The 22,435-nt window shown below is 36.4% G+C and overlaps 1 protein-coding gene across 17 annotated transcripts in view; it reads right to left on the bottom strand.

Annotated features, from left to right (window-relative positions):
- Positions 1 to 27: 27 nt before the first annotated feature.
- mef2aa (myocyte enhancer factor 2aa) overlaps positions 28 to 22,435 on the bottom strand; it is a 121,851-nt gene continuing 99,443 nt past the window's right edge. For 8 of the 17 annotated variants that reach the window (XM_051134350.1, XM_051134347.1, XM_051134346.1 and 5 more), the window contains 5 exons: positions 13,324 to 13,511; positions 9,092 to 9,118; positions 5,956 to 6,082; positions 5,614 to 5,737; positions 28 to 4,243 (listed from right to left, as the gene is read on the bottom strand). In XM_051134350.1, coding sequence (XP_050990307.1) covers positions 3,904 to 4,243; positions 5,614 to 5,737; positions 5,956 to 6,082; positions 9,092 to 9,118; positions 13,324 to 13,511 — 806 coding nt within the window. In that variant the 3' untranslated portion in view covers positions 28 to 3,903. The remainder of the gene's footprint in view (positions 4,244 to 5,613; positions 5,738 to 5,955; positions 6,083 to 9,091; positions 9,119 to 13,323; positions 13,512 to 22,435) is intronic. The other 9 variants (XM_051134352.1, XM_051134360.1, XM_051134358.1 and 6 more) reach the window with 5 other exon arrangements.

Here is a 22,435-nt window from a genome sequence, read left to right as displayed (position 1 = left end):
CTAGCATAATATCTTAGTCATTCAATAAAAAGTTCACTAGAATATTTATTGTATAATGAAGATAAAACAACACATTCAAGGGAAATATAATGCAGATTAACTTAAAGTTCTCTCTCATGTTTTACTCTTTTTTTGTTGTCTTTTTTTTCCTTTTTTGAAACATCTTGTTTCAGTTATGGCAACAAAGTCCAGCTTGTGCCGCCAAACGGTTTGAGCGTCCAAACCGCAAACAGCTTCTTGAAGTGAACTAGTAACTACAAACAATTACCAAATACATAATTCTGATTTAGAAAAAGCCATAAAGCAAAGCAGTGTACTCTTGCACAGCAAAGTGAAGAAAGTACGCAACAAACAATTGTTGTTTCCTCTTTATCCCTTCCTTTCACATTCAACAGTTTGTGACACAGCACTCCACACCAAAGAAACAGCCTCCTCTCTAGATCTCTTATGCATCTCTCACGTGCATTTCTAGGGTGATTTTGTTTGGATGAAGTCAAAATGCGATGAGTGATATCATATTTGATTCCGAACACCAGCAACTCTTTGGAATAAGGCTCTAATTGTGCATGTAGCAGAGAAACTCCCTGATTCCTAATCAAGCACTAATGTTGAGTGTTTGTGTGTGCATTCATTGCAGTTGGAAAATCCTGCATGGTTTGAACCCACAGTGCTTTCGTAACACTGGGCTGGCATTATTGCTTGTCTACCCTGAAAAGCTTTGATTGCGATCAACTCTAAATGATTTTGACAGACATCGTAAAACTTTCTAACGGGTGCTTCAATTCAGCTGAGACAACAAAGCTTGTACATCTGAGATTAAATCTAAAGCTATACCTACAGAAGTGTTCGCATGGCTCTTGTGGTTCTCATATTTGTGACCCTGGATCACAAAACCAGTCATAAGGGTCTATTTCAATCGCATGGAAGCTGAATCAATAAGCTTTCCATTGATGCATGGTTTGTCATGATAGGACAATATTTGGCCAAGATACAACTATTTGAAAATCTGGAATCTGAGGTTGCAAAAAAATCTAAATATTGAGAAAATCGTACATATTATGCATATTACTAATCAAAAATTAAGTTTTGATATATTTACGGTAGGAAATGTACAAAATATCTTTATGGAACATAATCTTTACTTACTATCCTAAAGAAAAATCAATCATTTTGACTCATAAAATGTATTGTTAGCTACTGCTACAAATATACCCCTGCTACTTAAGATTGGTTTTGTGGTCCAGGGTCACATTTAGTCAGTGTGCCTTAAAATGATAGTTCACCTAAAAATGAGAGTTCAATCGTCGTTTTGTTTAAAACCAGTTTTGAATGAATGACAACTGACCTCAGTTGTTTTGTAAAAACATTGTCTTTTGTGCTCCAAAAATGAACGACTGAGTAAACAATGACAGAATTTTCATTTTTGGGTGAACGAACTAATACGCAAGCACTTAAGGACAAAGGGTTAACAGTCGTTTTCTCACCTGCTCAGTAAAGAGCACTTTTCATGAACTAGGCAACATTGTGTAATTAATGGACGTGTGATAGTATAATATGCATGATTTAATTTTTTTCTCAATTTGTACATTTTTTTAGTATTATTAAAAAAACAGTTCGCCCAAAAATGAAAAAACTGTCAGAGTTCTTTTGTTAAACTTTCAATATTTTAAAGAACGTGGGTAAGCGAACAGTTGACGGTCCTTGTAGTATGCAAAATAAACACTATACTATGACCCTCAACTGTTTGGTTACACACATTCATGTCTTTCATAGAGGTTTGGAACAACTTGAGGGTAATCCAAATGACAGAATTGTCATATTTGGGTGAATTATCTCTTTAAAAGTTCCGCTTTTAATGTAAATGTGTTTCTATGTGTGGGTTGGGGACTGCATAGATTAATATCAGCTTATTGCCAGTTGCTGCGGTGCTCAAGAGGGCAGGGAGGTATGTGCACACCGACCGAATACACAACAAATCTAAAGAGGAAAGCGTCCGATGGCAAACTTGAACATACAAACTTTTTTTGTGCAATCCAGTAGAGAGATCATGTCCAAGTCAGTTTGCATTGTCTAGTATTTCCATCTTTAGCTGCTGAATCCCCTGACGCTTTGCCACCTGAGGCAGTGAGGTGTGATGCAAGCCGGAGGCCACTGCCGCACAAACAAACAGCCACGCGTGAAGAGATATGCACACAGAGAGCGAAACGCAGAGCAGAGACGGCGGAGAGAGCTACAGCGCCCCCTCTTGTCCAGCAATACAGAACTGATGCCTCTTTAAGGTGTCATCTGTAGATGAGCCAATTCACAAAATAACTCGAAAGGTGTTCTGTACATAGTATGCCATGTATGTGTTCGGGTTATGGTATTTACAATATACGAGGGAGTTGGTTGAAATGAATTTAGTAACGGGGGTCTTGGATATCAATGAATAGTGCATCTAAGCCGTGATGGGTTAAAGTAGGCAGTGTATTCAGCAGCTGCAGGCTAATCCCTCACAAAACAGTTGTAAGAAATGCAACCATATTTGTTTTGTTTTTTTTTCATCTTCTTCTTAGCATGACGAGTATCGTTACAAAACAAAATAAAGACAGCTGAGCTTGAATCATACAGCTCTGTTGTTACAATTTCTTCTGGACAGACATTCACCACCATTAAAGGGTAAACGACCCAAAAACGACCTTCTTGGAAAAAAAACCCCAAAACAGAAAAACAAACACTTTGATTATTACCAATAATAGTCAGATTTGAAGAAAGTACAGTATAGTTAACAAAATAGTAAATATTAACCAGTGAATACTCTACTTAATAAGGATCTCGCCTTGTAAACTTGGCAGTAATCCACAAAAATATACTTTTTTCTTGAATCTGGTGAAGGTACAATACATACGTACTTACACCAAAAGTGATATATATTAAAGTCGCTATGTACATAACAAAAAAAAGAAAAAGGTTTGGCTCAAATCTTTAATTTACAAACAGAACAGCAAGTGTTCATGGCTTTAGATATCGTTTCAAGATCTGCTTTGCATGTTAATCGTTTTCCAATGTTTGTAACAACGCACACTATGACAGAACTAATATGAAACAAACATCGAGAGAGAAATGCTGAAAATTCCCAACCTACAGTACGACAAAATTACATAGAGGCTTTGGCTTGCGTTACCATTGAGTTGTTGGAGCTGCATGAATGTACAATGACTTGCTATCGTCTCTAAATCGACTGGGCTACCTCCTTTTCTTCCCGTTTCTTGGATTGAAAATTTAATCAACGATTATCATTATTATTATTAGAGACATTTTCATTTTTTTCACTTAATGTCTTAACTGAGGTAAAATGTGATCTCATTTTAGATACAAGCCTTCCCCCCGTAAAACTGATCCAAATCTATCATCAAATACCTTTAAATAAATTAATAAGTGACATACTTCATATAAGGGCGAGTGCAGATACAGATTGTTTTAATACATGAGCCCAGCAGGCACAGAAAGCCGCCCCTAAACTTTCTTTGATTGTTTGCGAAATCAACTGCGAAACAGCTACGAGTGTCAAACTGCACCAGTGACGACAAAAATCGAAAATGTTTTCTTCATACATTGGACTCTCGCACAATGCAATTTGCATCAAGTACCTGATAACACCTGTTTGTTTGAGTACACCGTTCATTCTGACTGCTTGACGTGAGATTTTCCCTCTCTCTCTCCACTCATCTGCTTAATTTCGATATGTCATTTTCGATTTCTTTCCCCGTCCACCTACTTACAAAAAAAGTGAAATGACGTTAAATTATAACAATAGAATAATAACAATAATGACCCTCCCTGCTGTCACTCCTCTTTCTCTCTCTCCCTTTCCCCCTGCCCAGCCCTGCGCGTGACTGACTGGCTGTCAGGCTCCGGACAGCTTTATGTCACCCAGGTGTCCATGCGCATGCGCTTGACCGTGGGGCTCTCCCTTTCCTCGCCCCCGGCGGCCGGGGGTCGACCCAGGCCGAGCGGGGAGTGGAAATCGGGCCGGTGATCCTCTCGGTCGCTTCCGTCGTAGGAGGAGCAGGAGGAGCTGAGGCTGTCGACGGGCGAGCGGCCCATGTCGGGACGGCCGGAGGAAGGCTGCTGCTGCTGCTGGGGTGGGAAGCCGGACGGGGTGATGCGCTCGCGTGGAGGAGAAATGGGCTCGGATTTGATGTTGATATTCTGGCTGGTGTTGATGGAGAGATTTGAGCCCTGAGGTAAGTGACCGCCACCTCTGAACATAGAGAGGAAATGACAAAATCAGTAAAAAAAACTCAGTACAAAACTACAGACTGCTAAAATTTCTAAACTCAGCAGCTACTACAGTATGTGACGCTAACACAGAGACCCACATAGGCCAGTAATAATATCCCACCCTCCATCTGTTTACTCGATGGCGCTCGCAGCAATAACAGCACCTGAATCATTTTAGAGGGTGGTATCTAATTAGAGCATGCCTGGCAGAATGTGACGAAAACAGTTCACTAATGTTTTGATGGCACAACCACTGCGTTTAAATAAAAGCTTTCATTCACAGGCTCTGCAAACATAACATTTAAGTTTTTTTAGTCTGTTTTTCTGTCTGAGTCATGCACTCTGCTGTTACAGAGAAACTACACAGACATAAACTTATATAAATGCATATCCCTCTATAGCTTACTTGTTTTGCTGTCATCTATCTATCTATCTATCTATCTATCTATCTATCTATCTATCTATCTATCTATCCATCCAAACATTTATCTATCTATCTATCTATCTATCTATCTATCTATCTATCTATCTATCTATCTATCTATCTATCTATCTATCCATTCACCTATCTATCTATCTATCTATCTATCTATCTATCTATCTATCTATCTATCTATCTATCTATCTATCTATCTATCTATCTATCTATCTATCTATCTATCTATCTATCTATCTATCTATCTATCTATCTATCTATGTATCCATCTATCCACCCATCTATCCACCTATCTATCTATCTATCTATCTATCTATCTATCTATCTATCTATCTATCTATCTATCTATCTATCTATCTATCCATCCATCTATCTATCTAGCTTTATCTTACTTTTTTTTTATGTAATTCTCATTATTCATTTTCTATTCTATCTATTTAAATCTGTATAAATACTATCATGACATAAATATTTATACAATTTTCTTAATTATGACAAAAAACTTAATTCTTTTAAATATAAGTTTAAAAAATAGGTAAAATGTGTACTTGGGCCTCCATGCTGCAAAAATATTTTCTTACTAAACATCTTTAAAAGATATTTAAAAGAAAATCTCATCCCAACCTCAAATCACTGGTTTGTCTCTTATATTATAATATCAAAAGTACTTCAGTTTTAAGCAAAATATAATTTTATATTCTTTTACTTTTATTTTTATTTTTAAAGTGCAATATGGCCTGAATAGCAGTCCATCCTTCTTTCATTACACTGTCTAGAAAAAAAAAAATATATATATAAAAACATATGGCAATAAGAATGCATTTGACCCCATGCCTGGCCACATTAGGCCACATTCTGTAAACCTGTGTGTGTGTGTGTGCCTGTGTGTGACTGCGCACATCTATGTTACTCACACCAGCGAGCTGAGAGCTGCCTGGCCCAGTTGATGCTGTTGCCATGCCGACACTGAGCCTATAGAGAGCCCTGGAGAGCCAAAGCCTTGCAGAGAGGAGAGCTCAGCACTGCTCAGGGAGTATTCTAGAGCAAAACAACACAACAACAATCAACAACAGAGTTTATGAGTCACTCAAACACCTCTGCACTCACACAGTTGAGTGTTTTAAGTATTTTTGCTATGCATTGTGTTAGGAGCCGGATGATGTCACGAATCGTAGTGCACTCAGAGAAAAATGTAATTAAATCAAACTATGAATGAATGCATACATTACAGAGCAAATAATTACATTTATACTCACCAGAGTTGTAGGCAGTGGGCATGCCTGAGTAGACCAGGCCTTGTGGTGGCAGACTCGGGGTGGTGACGGAGACCACCGGTGTAGCCAGAGGCTGGGTCGACTGGGAACTGCTTATCCTCTGGGTGTTCTGTACATAGGGCCAAAAACATAAAATTAATGACATAGAAATCCCATCACAGACTAGCATGCATACTCTACTCAACCATGTGACGCACTGTCATCAAAATAGTGTGATTTGGTGGAAATTATGTGGTAATACCATGTTGCACCAATAAGAGGCACTGCAGATTCATTCTAGTTAGAAATCAAACTGTTTTGCCGGATGCTGTCAGTTAAACAGCTTTAATTCAGAAGCCTCTGGATGATATAAGAAAATAGAAAATATAAGACACTACAGAATAGCTTATAAACTATTTATGGTGTATACAAGGTCGGTCACTGCTATTTTTTGTTAAGGAATATGCTATAATTTATTCTTAAGCACATAGATATGCATTACCGTTCAAAAGTTTGGGATCAGTAATGTTTACAAAAATCTTTTCTGCTCATCAAGGCTGTTTATTTGATTAAAAATACAGAAAATACAGAAAATACAGTAACATTGCGAAACATTATTGCAGTTTAAAATAGCAGTTCTCTATTTTAATATATTTTAAAATAGAATTTATTCCTGTGATGCAAAGCTGAATTTTCAGCATTTTTACTCCAGTCTTCAGTGTCACATGATCCTTCAGAAATCATTTTAATATGCTGATTTATTATCAATGTTCGAACCTTTTTGTGTGTGTGTGTGTGTGTAACCTGTGATAGTTTTTTCAGGATTCTTTAAAGATTTATTTAAAATAGAAATCCTTTGTAACAATATACACATCCATATATAGACTTATATAAGACTTACATTGTTGGAAAAGATTTCTATTTTGAAAAATGTTGTTCTTTTTAACTTTATTCATCAAAAAATCCTGAAAAAAGTATCACAGGTTCCAAAAATAAGCAGCACAATTGTTTCCAACACTGATAATAAATCAGCATATTATTTCAGATCATGTGACACTGAAGACTGGAATAATGGCTGGTGAAAATTCAGCTTTGGAACACAGAAATAAATTATATTTAAAGCATAGTAAAACAGAAAACTGTTTGCAATAGTAATGCATTTTTTCTGTAGTTTTGATCAAATAAATGGAATTTTGATGAGCTCAAGAGACTTCTTTAAAAAGTATTAAAAACTCACTGACTACAAATTTTGAATGGCAGCGTAGGCAAATCCACAAACACCTTCATACACAAGAAAACAAAACAAACTCTTATATGGGACATCTGATTATTCCCAGAGTCTCAAAAATGTTCAGATCATTAACTTTTTCCTGTCTGAACAATTTCCATGGGAAAAATTGCTCAGAGCTTGCTCATTCAAAGCTCTGGGACTTGGACATGTCAGTTTAGAAATCAAGTTTGTCGAAGATGTTTCTACTAAAATGCCTTAGCAGAAATATAAATAAATAAACAATTACTGACACTGAGAAAGAGTGTAAAGCTATACAGTTTTTAGGCAAACCTGATAGAATCTGCTGAGAAATATTTGAGTTCACATTAAAATGAGTTCTGATTGCAATGATAAATGATAAATGATAAATCTGAGCACAGTTTGAGACACAGTTGTGGTCTCTTCTGAAACTCTGGAGAGATGCGAGATAAATTTAGTCTTTTTCTCTAGAGAAAAATGAAAGGCAGTAGACTTGAGGAAACATCTTAAATTGCTCTCTATTTAATGTCACTGCTGTTCAGGAGAAAGAAGTGATATTAATATTACTGATATTAAAGAGATCCAAGTTTATTTACTGGATCTGAAAATGTGTTATCTAAGTAGCATCCAGCATGCAGTGAAATTACACAGTCAACCCAAGCCAAACGTGTGTACATGCAGTGCACACACACACTTACACACAGAAAAAAACTTCAAACTTCAATTTAGAGCAATTGATGGGAGCTTTTTGACATACCCTAACTGTCTTGACCCGGATTACACAGAGTTCGCATGCGCATCACAGAGCTAGACAAGACATGCATTTAAGGTTAAAAAGTATACTTTTTTTTTTTTTTTTTGAAAATGACCAATTTTTTCAGTAGATAAGACCCTTATTCCTTTGGCTGGGATTGTTTAGAGCACTCTGAAGCCGCATTTAAACTGCATTTTGGACGTTCTAACTCGAGGCCACCACTGAAGTCCACTATATGGAGATAATTCCTGAAATGTTTTCCTCAAAATACATAATTTCTTTACGACTGAAGAAAGAAAGGCATGAACATCCTGGATGACAACGGGGTGAGTACATTATCCGTAAATTTTTGTTCTGGAAGTGAACTACTCCTTTAAGAGGGACACTATCAAACACTATCACTATCAAAAAAAAAAAAAAAGTCAATTGTTTAAAAAATGTTTTACTTTAAGTGCTTCATAACAGTGATATTAGTACTAATTTAACCCTGGATTTGTTTCAGTTTTGTAAAATGCATTTACAATAGCTTCTTTTCTCTAGTGAAAATATTTTCTGACAGCATTTGGCATTCTCCTCAACTGATGACATCATTTTGGACTCAGTTCCATTTTACCGACATCATCGTAAGTAAAGCAATCACAGCCTAGGCCAAAAAACAAGATACACAAGAGAATACGAATTTGGGTAATGCTCAAATATGCTGACTGCAATAAAATGTTTTACGTGGATTGTGTTTCTTAACACTCCGCTTTGATTGATCCACGCTTCGATATTAAAACGAATAGCTGGTTTATTGGCGAGATCTTAGGGAAATATTAAATAATTATAGTACTAGTTGAATACACAATTATAGTCGAATACACCTACAACACTCTTCCTTTAAGCCCAAACGCATACACATTTCTGAACATACCGTGGGTCGTTTAAACTTCCTTAAAAAGGCTTAGAACATGCAGTGTGAGTCACACACAACGCAGACCAGACTTCCACACAACACTCATGAGTTCACCCAGTTCATGTTGGGTTTAGTCAATCGTCAACTCAAGCAGTGGAGTCATTTCTTTAAGCTGAGTGTGGTGATTTTAAAACCAAACTGAAAGCTTATCAGCCTTCTCAAGGCATTCTGTCAAACTCACCAACTCCATCTCTTCCTCCTCCGACTGCTTCCAACAGAAAAAAAGCAGACAATCCTGTCACTAAAGATCCAGGTGGCACACCTAAAGCTCAGCAGGGTCAACCCACCGTTCTCACCAGGACGTGTCTTTAAACTAACTTATTCAAATTCACAGACTGAAGCGTGAACCGAACGCTGCCTCGGGTTACTTGCAATAAAACTGGAAATTCAAATTCAGAGTGAAATTCAAATGAAAAGTCAAATTTGTTGGCACTAAATACACAACGTTTTCATTGCCTCATGGCCATGTGGTTTGTCCGACACACCAATTAGGTAAATGTAAGATGACTTCCAGTGCAAAACGTTGAACAAAGAGAGAGTAACAGTGGAGTACAGAAGAATAATAGTCTGGCTAGAGGGGTTGGGGGTTGGGATGGGATCACTGAGGAGCTTGACCTCACAGCTAGGATGTTCTTAACCTTTAACCTCAGATATTCATCCATGCATGAGCTTGTGTGTCCAACAGCTCCATCAATCACTTTGCATCCACTGGCAGAATCCTCCACTTGCCTTAATTGATTATTTTCAAGAGGGGAACAGTAAACACTAGGCTAAATGAGAGGTAGAAAATTAACGAATTAATGAATGTATATACACACACATTTGAACTTGTATGTAATAATATTTATACAAATATTTTTATCATTTTTTGGGGATGTAACAATATCAAAATCTCATAGTTCATGGTACGATATTTATTGAAAAATTTAATAAATTTAAAAAAAAAAAAGATGAAGATTTGGAAAAATTTGAAAATGTTGTACATTTTAAAGTTAAATTCTTCTATCTAATGCACTTTGAGAGTTCAAAATGAAGAGCTCCAACCCATGTTCTTAACTAAGAAAACTAAAGTCAGGCAAAAGTCAGTGAATTGACTTGTACCTGAACTTTAAAGGGGACTCAACCCTCATTTTATTTGTGATATACTGTCTCAGCCTAAATTACATTCACACTGGTGTGTTAGGAAGCCAAACTAATTAGAATATTATGATAACAACAATGACAGTAATAGACATATACTGGAAAACAACTGCACTGCAAAATAAATCAAAATGAATATTTCATAGGTATATTATTTTTGCTTTACACTACAGTAGGAAAATCACAATACTTATTTCCTAACTTCTATACTTGAATAAGATATTTTGAATTTGGACTGCATTTAAACCGCTAGCTGTTGGCAATTCATACCACACTTTTAAGCTTTTATTTTGACAGAAACGGCAGTAGAGCTTTTATTTTACAGGAAAACTCCAGCTTCACTGAAAACTAATCTTACTACAAATATATAAAATAGTGAAAATAAAGCATAACCGGTGGCCATTGCATTCCCAAACACACGCTAAACTCACAGCACATGCAGTAAACGAGTTCACTGCATTCATTCACTGTGTCAAGGTCATATTGCTTGATCATATTGTGCTTTCATATTGTTTTTTTGCCAAATCATAATGGCCCAAAACACAACTCTAAAGACATTTTATGTTAGAATAGGAAGTTTAAATATATTTTAAAAACTGCAGTTTTGTCTGGAAGACCTATCGTTTCATATCTTCATGTGACCATGATAATATCAAAACAGTTTACTATCGCGATATCACAATATTGATAATATTGTTACATCCCTATTATTTTTATCATTATGTATTTTAATATTTAGAATAGTAATATGATTCCAAATAGCAAAACTAGATTTTTTCCTGTTTTCTCTGCCTCTCTGTCTCTCTCTCTCTAACCGTTAAAAGTATAAGAATATATGGGTGATAATACACTACCTGTCTGTTTTTTTCTTTTTCTAAGTGCAAAGTGCTAGACAACACTGTGACGCACAGTTTCTATCTGTGTATATTCTCATTCAATACTTGAAAGTTCTGTGTCATACTTTTGTCCCGAATGAAAGTTTCAGAAGTTAAAGAGAGTCATGGGTAACAGAGTTCACCCAATAATGAAATTTCTGTCATCAATTACTCACCCTAATGTCATTCCAAACCTGATAGACATTTGTTTATCTTCAGAACACAAATTTCGATATTTTGAATAGCTTTCTGACCCTCCATAGACAGCAACACAACTAAAGTCATAATTTTCTTTGCACACAAAAGTATTCTCGTAGCTTCATAAAAATAAAACCACTTATGCCACATGGACTGTTTCAATGATGTCCTTACTATCTTTCTGGTCCTTGAACGTAGTTCAAGGTAGTTGCGTTGCTGTCTGTGCAGGGTCAGAAAGCTCTCGAATGTCATCAAAAATATCTTAAAGGAGAAGTCCACTTCCAGAACAATTTACAAATAATTTACTCACCCCCTTGTCATCCAAGATGTTCATGTCTTTCTGTCTTCAGTCGTAAAGACATTATGCTTTTTGAGGAAAGCATTTCAGGATTTTTCTTCATATAATGGACTTCATTGGTGCCCCGATTTTGAACTTCCAAAATGCAGTTTAAATGCAGCTTTAAAGGGCTCTAAACGACTCCAGCTGAGGAAGAAGTGTCTTATCTAGCAAAACGATTGGTCATTATTTTTTTTTCGAAAAATAAAAATGTATATATATACTTTAAGCACAATAGCTTGTGCAGCACAGGCTTCTGGGATGCACGTCCATGACACTACGAATCACGTCTAAGTTTATTGTCTGTGTACTCCGGCTCAAAAAGGTAGAGTATGGTGAAAAACTCCATCTTATTTTCTTCTACAACTTCAGAATCGTCCGACATTGTTGTACCTTTTTGTTTGTAAACAGCGTTTGAATTACTTGCACTTGCTTAGTGTTTGCACGTTCACTTTGTAAACACTGGGTCTACGTTTCGCGTAACCTTTCGACGTGATTCAATAATACGCAGTGTTGTGGACGCGCGTCCCAGAGCTAGTGCTACACGAGCTTCTGTGCTTAAAAAGTATACCAATTTTTATTTTCCGAAAAAATGACAGATCGTTTCGCTAGATAAGACCCTTCTTCCTCAGCTGGAATCGTTTCAAGCTGCATTTAAACTACATTTCGGGGTACCAATGAAGTCCATTACATGAAGAAAAATCCTGAAATGCTTTCCTCAAAAACCATAATTTCTTCACGATGAAGACAGAAAGACATGAACATCTTGGATGACAAGGGGGTTAGATTGTTGTTCTTTAAGTGGACTTCTCCTTTAATTTGTGTTCAGAAGATGAGCATAGGTCTTACAGGTTTGGAAACAACACAAGGGTGAGTAATTAAGGATAGAATTTTCATTTTTGGGTGAACTAACCCTTATCATTTGCATGTCTCCCTTTGTTCAAAGCCAGCTGATAGTATGGAGTTGTACAGTACTGAGGACGTTGCGCTTTCTTCTCAGTAGTGCCGGGCCAGCGCTGTCTTAATACCAGCACTCAATCAATAACAGTGGGGAGACACGACAAGGGCGACAAGATATTATCTGGCTCACACTCTGGGCTTCTGATTAAGCCTTCATCCCCACTCTGTCACACTGCGATGTGATTAATTTAATACCATTATGTTCTAATGACAGCCTGTCTGCAGGCACACTCACAGGCCCTGCCTTAGTCTGTCTGTCTGAGGCAGTTCATTCACACACACACACACACATAAAAGGACACTCGCCATATACGCAAATATATACACAAATGAATAATCCTCTGGGCTTCTTACTACTGATGACTTCAGATGCCACGAGCTTGGCAAGTGGGATTTGTTTTGATTCATGGCGGGTAAGAAACTGTACCGCTTCCAGATGCTGGCGTGGTATTCCATACACTCGCATGCATATGTATATTTACGCTGAGCTAAGAGAGCCCTGCATACACACAATGTGCCGCAGAAGAAACCTGAGCGGCTTCTACATTTGAAACGAAGGAATTATTGACCATATTTAAACATAATAATAATAATATTCCTTCTTTCTGCTTTCCATTTTATATTTAAGTGATTAATGAGGCTGACAGCCGGGTGTAGCCTCAGGTGCTGAATGTGGCCAGAGCTCTCTGCACCTTAATTATAATCATTTGAGAGGCCCTCTAATTTCTAAATGAATAATAGAAGGAGTGAGGGTACCTGGATTTCTCGATATTTCGCTCCACTGCTCTGCTAGCTGTGTAACTGAAACTATTTTAGTTTAATTTGGCTCGAACCTTCGCTTGTGCTTTTTCGAGCAGCGATTTTGCAGATGTGTGCGTGAAGAATCAATTCTTTCGTACTCACCAGGGGTGGCATCATGCCCTTGCTGGATGGGGGGATGACGACTCTCAAGTCTGGCTTGCGGCTACCGATGCCCATGTTGCCCCCCGGTGGCGGCGGTGACTTTGCAGGCATGACTTTACCAAGCCCGTTCCCGCTGGGTGTACCCAGAAGCCCCGGCGAGCCCCTCGGGTTAACGAAGCCGTTTCCTGCTGAGACACACATACGGGCGGAAAGCATCATGGGATTGTGCTCTAATCGACCAATCCCCAACAGCCATCAGTCGATCGGACGACATGCCATTTCCCAGCTGCAGTCGTAGCATCTCATAGCACGCAACGTTAAGTGTTCCCGGCCCTCTGGGAAAGTTCTAATAAGACTCTGGTAATTATCCCACACATCGACGAAAATAAAACATAAATTTTGAAATTGATGAGCCTTTGGTTCTGTTGGTGTACAATGGCGTCAAAGCTGTCTTTGTGTGTCCCAGGATGAGGAAAGCAATTCAGTTTAACAAATGTAGTGTGACTTGAGCTCTTTAAGAAGGAATGGCTAAAGTCATTACAACTGAGTGCAGCCATTCACTGCTATCAAAGGCAATTAAAGTGCCATTTTGGAGAAGAAATCTAAAAACTTTGGTGGGGTGTCAATGGTATGTTTACATCTGCTGTACTTTGCCATTCCTAGCTCCTACTTTTTTTTGAGAACTTTCTCCCGCTGAATCTAGCGCGAACGGGACCCATTTCAAATTTGCATGTTAAATGTTAGCACATGCTGTAATGACCCAAAAAACACAATGAGAGGAACCCGGCATCAGTCTGCAGAACATCAACAACAAATCCTGAAAAGTTTGTGCGGGAATGATGTCATCACATGAGAACGAACAGGCTAATCCATCAAGTCTGCACCTGACTGACCTCACACCCCTATACTATATATATTGCGGGTTTCTGGTTTCATGTGAACGTCAGAGCTTTACAAAGATGTCTTTCTACCATCTGCTGGCCCACATTGTTAGCAAGTTCCTTCACACAACCATCTGAAATATTCTCTAACAATCATGGGTCATTTACCCACACAATGTGTAACCTCCAAAGACAAACACAGGAATTACAATTGGCCGCCATTCAAACCCAAAAGCACAATCACCCCAAAGGTCTGTTTTCTCTCGTCAGTATGAAAAATGCTGAGCAACTAAACAACAACCGTAAGGCAAACAAGTGCAACGTCTTTTGGTTTTCAAAAAAGCTTCACTTCAATTCCATTTGCCTGGAACTGTACATACACCAAAATGCAATGTCATTTCCGTGTGTTTTTCTCCATAACAGCAGCCTGATTAAATGTTAGTCATGGGGCTTTTTCTGCCCCCCACCCATGGCTCATTTCCTGTGGGGGCTTGCTGTGGGACAGCAAGAGAGAAGGCCATCATCAGAGAGACACAGAGCAGAGACATGCACTTACTGTGTCTCTGTTAAAACACGCCTCTGCTGAGAGTGGCACATCCACGTAATTCTCACACCTCAATTTTTAATATATGCTTTTTATTTCTGAGCTATATCTATCAACAATCAAGAGAAGTGGGTTCAGGAAATTACCCAATTTTACTCGCCCGCACATAACACGTTGTTGCAAATTCACTACTCACCAGGTCACTGAGATAACTTACAAGATTATAATTGTGACCCTGAACCAAGTCTTAAGTAGCATGGGTATATTTGTAGCAATAGCCAAAAATTATCGATTTTTCTTTTATGCCAAAAATCATTAGGATATTAAGTAAAGATCATGTTCCATAAAGGAGTAAATTTCCTTCTGTAAATATGTCAAAACTTAATTTCTGATTAGTAATATGCATTGCTAAAAACTTCATTAGGACAACTTTAAAAGCATTTTTTTGCACCCTCAGATTCTAGATTTTCAAATAGTTGTATCTAGGCCAAATATTGTTCTATCAATACATCAATGGAAAGTTTATTTATTCAGCTTTCAGGTAATGTATGAATCTCAAATTTAAAAAATTGACCCTTAAGACTGGTTTTCTGGTCCAGGGTCACATATCAAATTGTAGGTGAATTTCAGATGAAGCTAAATCTTAATTCGGTCATTTGTGTTCTCTAGCTTCCAAAACTCAATTATCTAACTTGGATTAACAAGCAAAAGCAAACGTCTTGTGGCCTATAATTAAAAACTTGAGTACTTCATCAGATGTTTCATCAGTTGTATAAAAATAATAGATACCTTTCATGAAACTTGGCAAGTGGAACATTTACATTTATTCATTTTGCAGATGCCTTAATTCAAAGTGACACAGAAAGTGAGGAATAATTCAACACAAGTGGAAGTAGAAATGTATAATGCATACATAAGGATGAACTAAAACATATATGTTCAATGCACTAGATATATTTACTAGTCCAACGATTAATCGCGATTAATCGCATCTAAAATAAAAGTTTTTGTTTATATATGTGTGTGTACTGTGTATATTTATTATGTATATATGAAGACACACGTGAAATATATATTTTGAAAATATTTCCGTGTATTTCTATGTATATATTTATATTCCTAAAATCTATATTATATATAAATATATTTAATATATAAACATTACTTTTTTTTTTAAATATATACATGCATGTATGTGTGTTTATATATACATAATATATATACACAGTACACACACATTTATTATGTACAAAAAAATATATTTTGGATGCGATTAATCGTGATTAATCGCCCAGCACTAATATTTACCATAATAAATAATTGAACTGCATAATTTGATTTACATCCGCAACAGTGTATGTCAAATAATTTAAATGTATAAATTCCAATTATATTTCAATTTGTAATATATAACATTTAAGTGCATTAGTTTATTTTTTAAATTAACAACAAATTTACATTTATTGTACAACTACATTATCTATACTATATAATCATAGAATTCAGAACTACATACACTGCCATTCAAAAAGTTTGAGATTAGTAAGATTTTCAAAAAATAATATTGTAAAATAGTATTGCAATTTAAAATAAGTTTTCTTTTAACAATTTTATTATACTTGTAAAATAACAATTTTAGTATATTTTAAAATATAATTTATTTCTGTGATGCAAAGCTGAAGTTTCATCAGCCATTATCCAGTCTTTAGTGTCAAATGATGCTTCAGAAATCATTCTAATATGCTGATTTTTTATAAATGTTGGAAACAGTTGTGCTGTTTAATGCTTTTTTGGAACCTGTGATTCTTTTTCAGGATTCTTTGATGAATAAAAAGTTAAAACAGCATTTTTCAAAATATAAATCTGTTCTATCAATATAAGTCTTTGCTATCACTTTTTATCCATTTAACTGAATAAAAGAATTCATTTCTTTAAAAAAATAAAAAGGAGGAATAAAAAGAGGAACAAAAGGTTAAAATTATTAAGCAGCATAACAGTTTCAACACTAATAATAATCAGCATATTAGAATGATTTCTGAAGGATCATGTGACACTAAAGACTGGAGTAATGATGCTGAAAATTCAGCTTTGATCACAGGAATAAATTCTATTTTTAAGTATATCAAACTAGAAAACCACTGTTTTAAACTGCAATAATATTTCACAATATTACCCTTTTTTCTGTGTTTTTAATCAAGTAAATACAGCCTTGATTAGCATAAGAGACTCCATTAAAAAACTTACTGATCCCAAACTCTTGATGACTAAATACAGAAAACAGTACTGATAAAGAATAAGTAGGTGTATCTTCATTTTTGACTGGTATTGTAAATGTTTATTCAATTTCCAGGAAATATAAGATGAATGTGAGCACTGGAGTGTGTGAACCTGTAGTGAGAGGGAGGAAAATGTCTTGTAATTACTGTAAAAAAGCACAGCGGCAGTGCATTACTCTGATAATGATCAAAAGGAGGGAGGATGATATCATTACGTTGAAATGCTCCCAATTTCTGAAAAAGGCGCCTGTTCTCGAAAAGGCGGAATGTGTAACTGAGGCCCTACTGAGACATAAGCTGCTCTGATTCTGAGCTGTAACCAGCGTCCCCACCCCTCGCGCTCTTCAAACACCATGTCTATGTAAGTCGCACATTGAATCCTCTCATACCGAACAGGGCGTCACAATTCCTAAATGAACACCAAATACAGAAGAGTAATGCCTTATTACGTCTCTGTCTTAAACAATGTTGCTCAGCCTCGAAAAATAAGTCTCTCGCTCAGCTCTGAGTAATGCGTGATCCTATGGGAGCGCGGTTACATAATGACCCGCTTTTACAAAACAAATAATTTGTTTCTTTTCAAAGCAAGGCTGTTTTGATAGAAGTCCTAACCATTTAGAAGTCATCATTACCTTGAGCAACGTAGTGTCTTCAAAGGGCCAAAGCATGCATGAATGAGAAAAGACTAATGGATTTCAGAATCAAAGCTTCGCCTCCCTAATAGATTAAGAGGAACAGAGTCCAAATTCTAATTATAGTCTTAATTAATGAGGCTGAACAGTACCTCTTTAACGGGTGCAGCCATATTGTTTTGGCTCCGGAAATCATGCGCAGGAACAATGTGAGCTGGGAAAAGAGTTCCAACTGTTGATGCCAAAAAAAAAAAAATCCAATTCATATTTTACTTGGAGAGCTCTTTTGAACAAAAAATAAATATCATTTGTAATACATCCACGAGGAATCTGAGAACGTGGCACATAAACGCCCTTTCGAGAAACATTCTTTTGACACACAAACAGGGTTTTAAATTGCTCCTCAGCAGCCTGTAATTCTTCAGTATTAATGAAGGAAGCTATGTAGCTTCTAGGCACATTGCATAACGGAGATACATCTCCACTCTCGGTTTTAAGGTCCCGAACGGCCAAAAAGCGCATCTGTGCGCACCACTCGAAACTGAAGTCGAGATCGCCTCAAAGATGGGCTCATCAGATTGCTAATTGGTGCTCATCAGAACACAAATGATGTATTTCTGGAACTATTATGTTTGCATCACTTCCTCTTTGTGCACGATCACGCATTGTGAACTTTGGCGTAATCTGCAAAGCTGAGAGCTTGCTCTTGTCAGCTTGAATAAGGTGTCTTTAACACATCCACTCGTAGTGCCAAATTTATTGCGATGCACTAATTGAATGTGTGGGATCTGCTTCTCTAATGTATCAGCCACACCTCTGCGATCCCATGACGAACGAACATCTAACTTTACAAGACTTCACTTTTAATTAAATTAAGCTGGCGAACAAGCAACTTAGCTGCTTGAACATATTGAGTGTATTACAATTTAGCTCTTTAATACTTAATACTCCAGTGTTATCAGAAAACACAAGGTCCTAGCGTGTTACGTACTCGTTGTTATCCAATTTTAAAGCGCAAACCCTTACACGGACCTTAGAAGTGGTACTGTTAAGATGGAGATGATCGAAAGATCTCTTGGATCAAAGGAGATTGAGCACAAAGCATCGAGGACTAGTTCACGTTCTGGAGTTGTGGGCTCTTCAGCCATAAGTGGTTTTGTGCTGGGCTGTCTTCATTCTGCATTTACACACAGAAATAAATAACACAGGGAACGCATAGAAGCTGTGCGTAAGAAACCAGGGCAGACGTTAAAGTATGCTGGGACAACTGACAAATTTGAACTAAATTTAGAGAGGACTGATAATGCCCAGTTTGAGCCCTTATTCAGGCTTTTATAAAATAAAATAAAATCATTTTTATGTCATGCGTTTTTATGTCTGTGTTCAAAAATGGGATTGACAATTAAAGGGTTAAATAAGTTAACTAAAATACTGCCCAAGGTAAATATTAATTTAGATAATTCAAAAATAATTTAAATTATATATGCAATAAGAAAAATTATCAGTAATATTAAAACAAAATTACATCTATTAAAATAAAAATATACAAATATATTATACATAAAGAAATAATAAAATAAAGTAATAATCCATTAATGACATTTTGTTATATAATATAATAATATAATATAATATAATATAATATAATGAAATGAAATAAAATAATAAAATAAAATATAATAAAATATAATGAAACAATCAAATCAAATCAAATAAATATAATATAAATATAATATAAAAACTAAACTAAAATCAAATAATATAATAATAAAATAAAATAATCCATCCAATGACATTTATGACATACTTTGTCATAAAGTGGTTATAAGTTAAATAAGCTAATTTAACTTAAATACTGCTTAAATTAAATACTCATTAAAAAAAAAAAATAATAATTAAAATTATATATACAATAAGAAAAAAAATCAATAATATTAAAAACTATTTATATCTAATAAAATAAAAGTATACAAATATATAATACATTTAAAATAAAATAAAATAAAATAATAATCAATCCATTAATGACATTTTGTTAAATTTTGTATAACCGCTGTTTAAGTGGTTATGTTAAATAAGTGAAATATTAATTTAGATAATTCAATAATAATTTTAAATGATATATACAATAAGAAAAAATATATCAAAAAGAAATAATATATCTAATAAAATAAAAACATAAATATATCATACATTTAAAAATAAAATAAAATAAAATAAAAAATCCATCAATGACATTTTGTTATACAAATATTGAATCTGGGTCTAGATCGATTTGAAAAATTCACCATGTGGGAAGAGATATTCTTCTCATTCGTGTCAATACAAAAAAACAGTGCCAATGATTTGTTAGTCAACAATGGGATCTGGATAATTTGAGAGAAACTAGGCCTTCTGTTCCCCGCAAAAGTCAACAACAAAATAAAATCTGAAACGAAAATGATCCGAAACCAAACATTCTGCTGGAACCATGCTGAGCTTCCATATCAGAGAACTCTGAGAGAAAACCAAGCCATTTTGTTTCACAGTGCTGATGATTCATTCTGACCTCCAGCAACTGTACATAGTTAGGTAACACCGAATCGCTTCAAAAGAGAAAGAACTGTGCTACAACACGAGCCTGATATTTCACGAACAAAAAGATTCATTTGCACCCCAGCTGGGCATGTCAACATGATGAAAAAGCTTTCTTTCCCCGAAGAGGAGAGCCGGTGTATGTGCTTGGATTAACGCTTGGATCCTCCTCACCATTCCTTTGGCTTAACTGGTGATCAGAGCATTGCACTGAACTCATTCAGGCAATATGAGGTCGCTCTACACAAGGGAGAGAGCAGAAGAAGAGTGCTGTGAGTCGCATTCCTGCAGGCTCTGCTCTGAGATGTCCCTGCTCCCCCAGTGCCTTCTGCTCGTGAAAAATCAGAAGTATGCAAGGAATGGCCATCTGACAGGAGCACTGAAGTGGTTCCTCTCCAAGGCAGCCACGCTGGTCGAGGCTGTTTGGAACAAACAACAGCTGCGCTATGTGATCGCAGATCCAAAGGCTGCGCTATGTGACCACAGAGCCAAAGGCCTGAGACCTCTGGGCACACGCTCCTCACCACACCCCGTAATGCCACTGTCAACTAAGCACTGTACGTCCAGTACCTTAAATCCCCCCAGATACTTGAACTGGGCTAAAGTGGCTGTGGTCCCAAATCTTTCCTGAATGAAAAGTAATGCAACTTCAATTGCATTATTTATGGGTAATATCAAGTATATCTAACAACACCTAAACATTCTTAAAATGTAGCTGTTACAGGCATTCGAGATGACGGCAAAGACGGCAACGTTCCCATGGGCAGCACAGGGCGCCGTCCCCGCATAGATTCGCACACTCCATTTCTTTATCACTCATCTGCAACAGTTTCACAGGACTGCGCTCGCTCTTTCTGAGCTATATTTCGCTTCCCCCTCTCACTTCTGCTGCTAACTGTCTGCCTATGGGAAAAGACTTTGCACCCGCTCAAAGTCAAAAATGGGGGTATATTGGCGCCGTCAAAATTATCAAGTAAACTTATTAAGTACCTCATACAGATATATGATAATTATGAAAATAATTGACACAAATACACATATATATATATATATATATATATATACACACACACAACAATTCTTTCTGGTCCTCGAATCTGATTGGCTGAAAGGAATGCAACATTCTAGTGATAACAGAACTCCAACCGTTTCACCATTTTTATCACTCTGTTTGCGGTATTTCTTACAGCAAGTGTCATGACGGATGCCCAGATCCACTATAATTTTATTCTTGTGTCACAGAATGAAGTTTTATTAAATTTGTTGGCAAAAATATAATTGTTTAGACTGCAAGGGTGTCAGTGCTCGTGAACCTGCCATACCTCGGCCAGATCTTCTTAAAAATGCTGCTCGCTCTGATGCCTCTAAAGTGGTTAAACATGAGGTATAATTCATTTTGGGTAAATCTAACAGGCAGTCTTTGATCTTATTCATCTATTATATAGATATTCTCATATAGATATTCTAGTGATAACTGAACTCCAACCATTACACCGTTTGTATCAATCCACTTGTGGTATTTCTCACAGCGAGTGTCATGGCGGACACCCAAATTCATTATAACTTTATAAATAAACAGGTTTTAGGCAAAAATATATTTGTTCAGACTTCAAATATGCACTTTGTTAATAAAGATAACGTCTATTTGAAACTTCGCTTCAACGTTTTCAGAGATGTGAGCTCCAGGGCATCAGCGGCCGTTCAGTGCTCATGAACCCACCGGGAGCAGCCTTACCTCGGTCATAATCTTCTGGAATTTGCCGCTGGCTTTGATGCCTCTATAGTGGTTAAACATGAGATGTAAGTCATTTTGGTGAAAATTTGGGTAGTTTTTGGTCTCATTAATCTATTATTTGTTCCAGAACAAATGATTTTCGCTGAGGGCAAAATGGCAGTATCATATGAACTTAATAAGCACCTCATATAGATAAATGATAACATTTTTTTTAATTATATAAGAATGTTTTCCTAATTCGCTTTATTATATAATGCACTATGTTTAATTCAACTTGATCTCATGACGAAAACGTACCTGTGGGAATTTTTCGCAAGACACGTAATATGTACCACCATGTACGTTTCGTGACATATTCTATGTCCACTGAGTGACACTAAAAGAGTGTTCGTTTTTTTCCCCCAGAACAGATGAACATACAAATGGTATGTTTTATGTGACGTTGGTTTTGTTTGTGTCCCCACAGTTCT

Source organism: Labeo rohita, chromosome 18 (assembly GCF_022985175.1).
Source record: "Labeo rohita strain BAU-BD-2019 chromosome 18, IGBB_LRoh.1.0, whole genome shotgun sequence".
Classification (NCBI taxonomy): domain Eukaryota; kingdom Metazoa; phylum Chordata; class Actinopteri; order Cypriniformes; family Cyprinidae; genus Labeo; species Labeo rohita.
The sequence above is the reverse complement of the archived record's forward strand: the minus strand, read 5'-3'. Positions and strand labels throughout refer to the sequence as shown.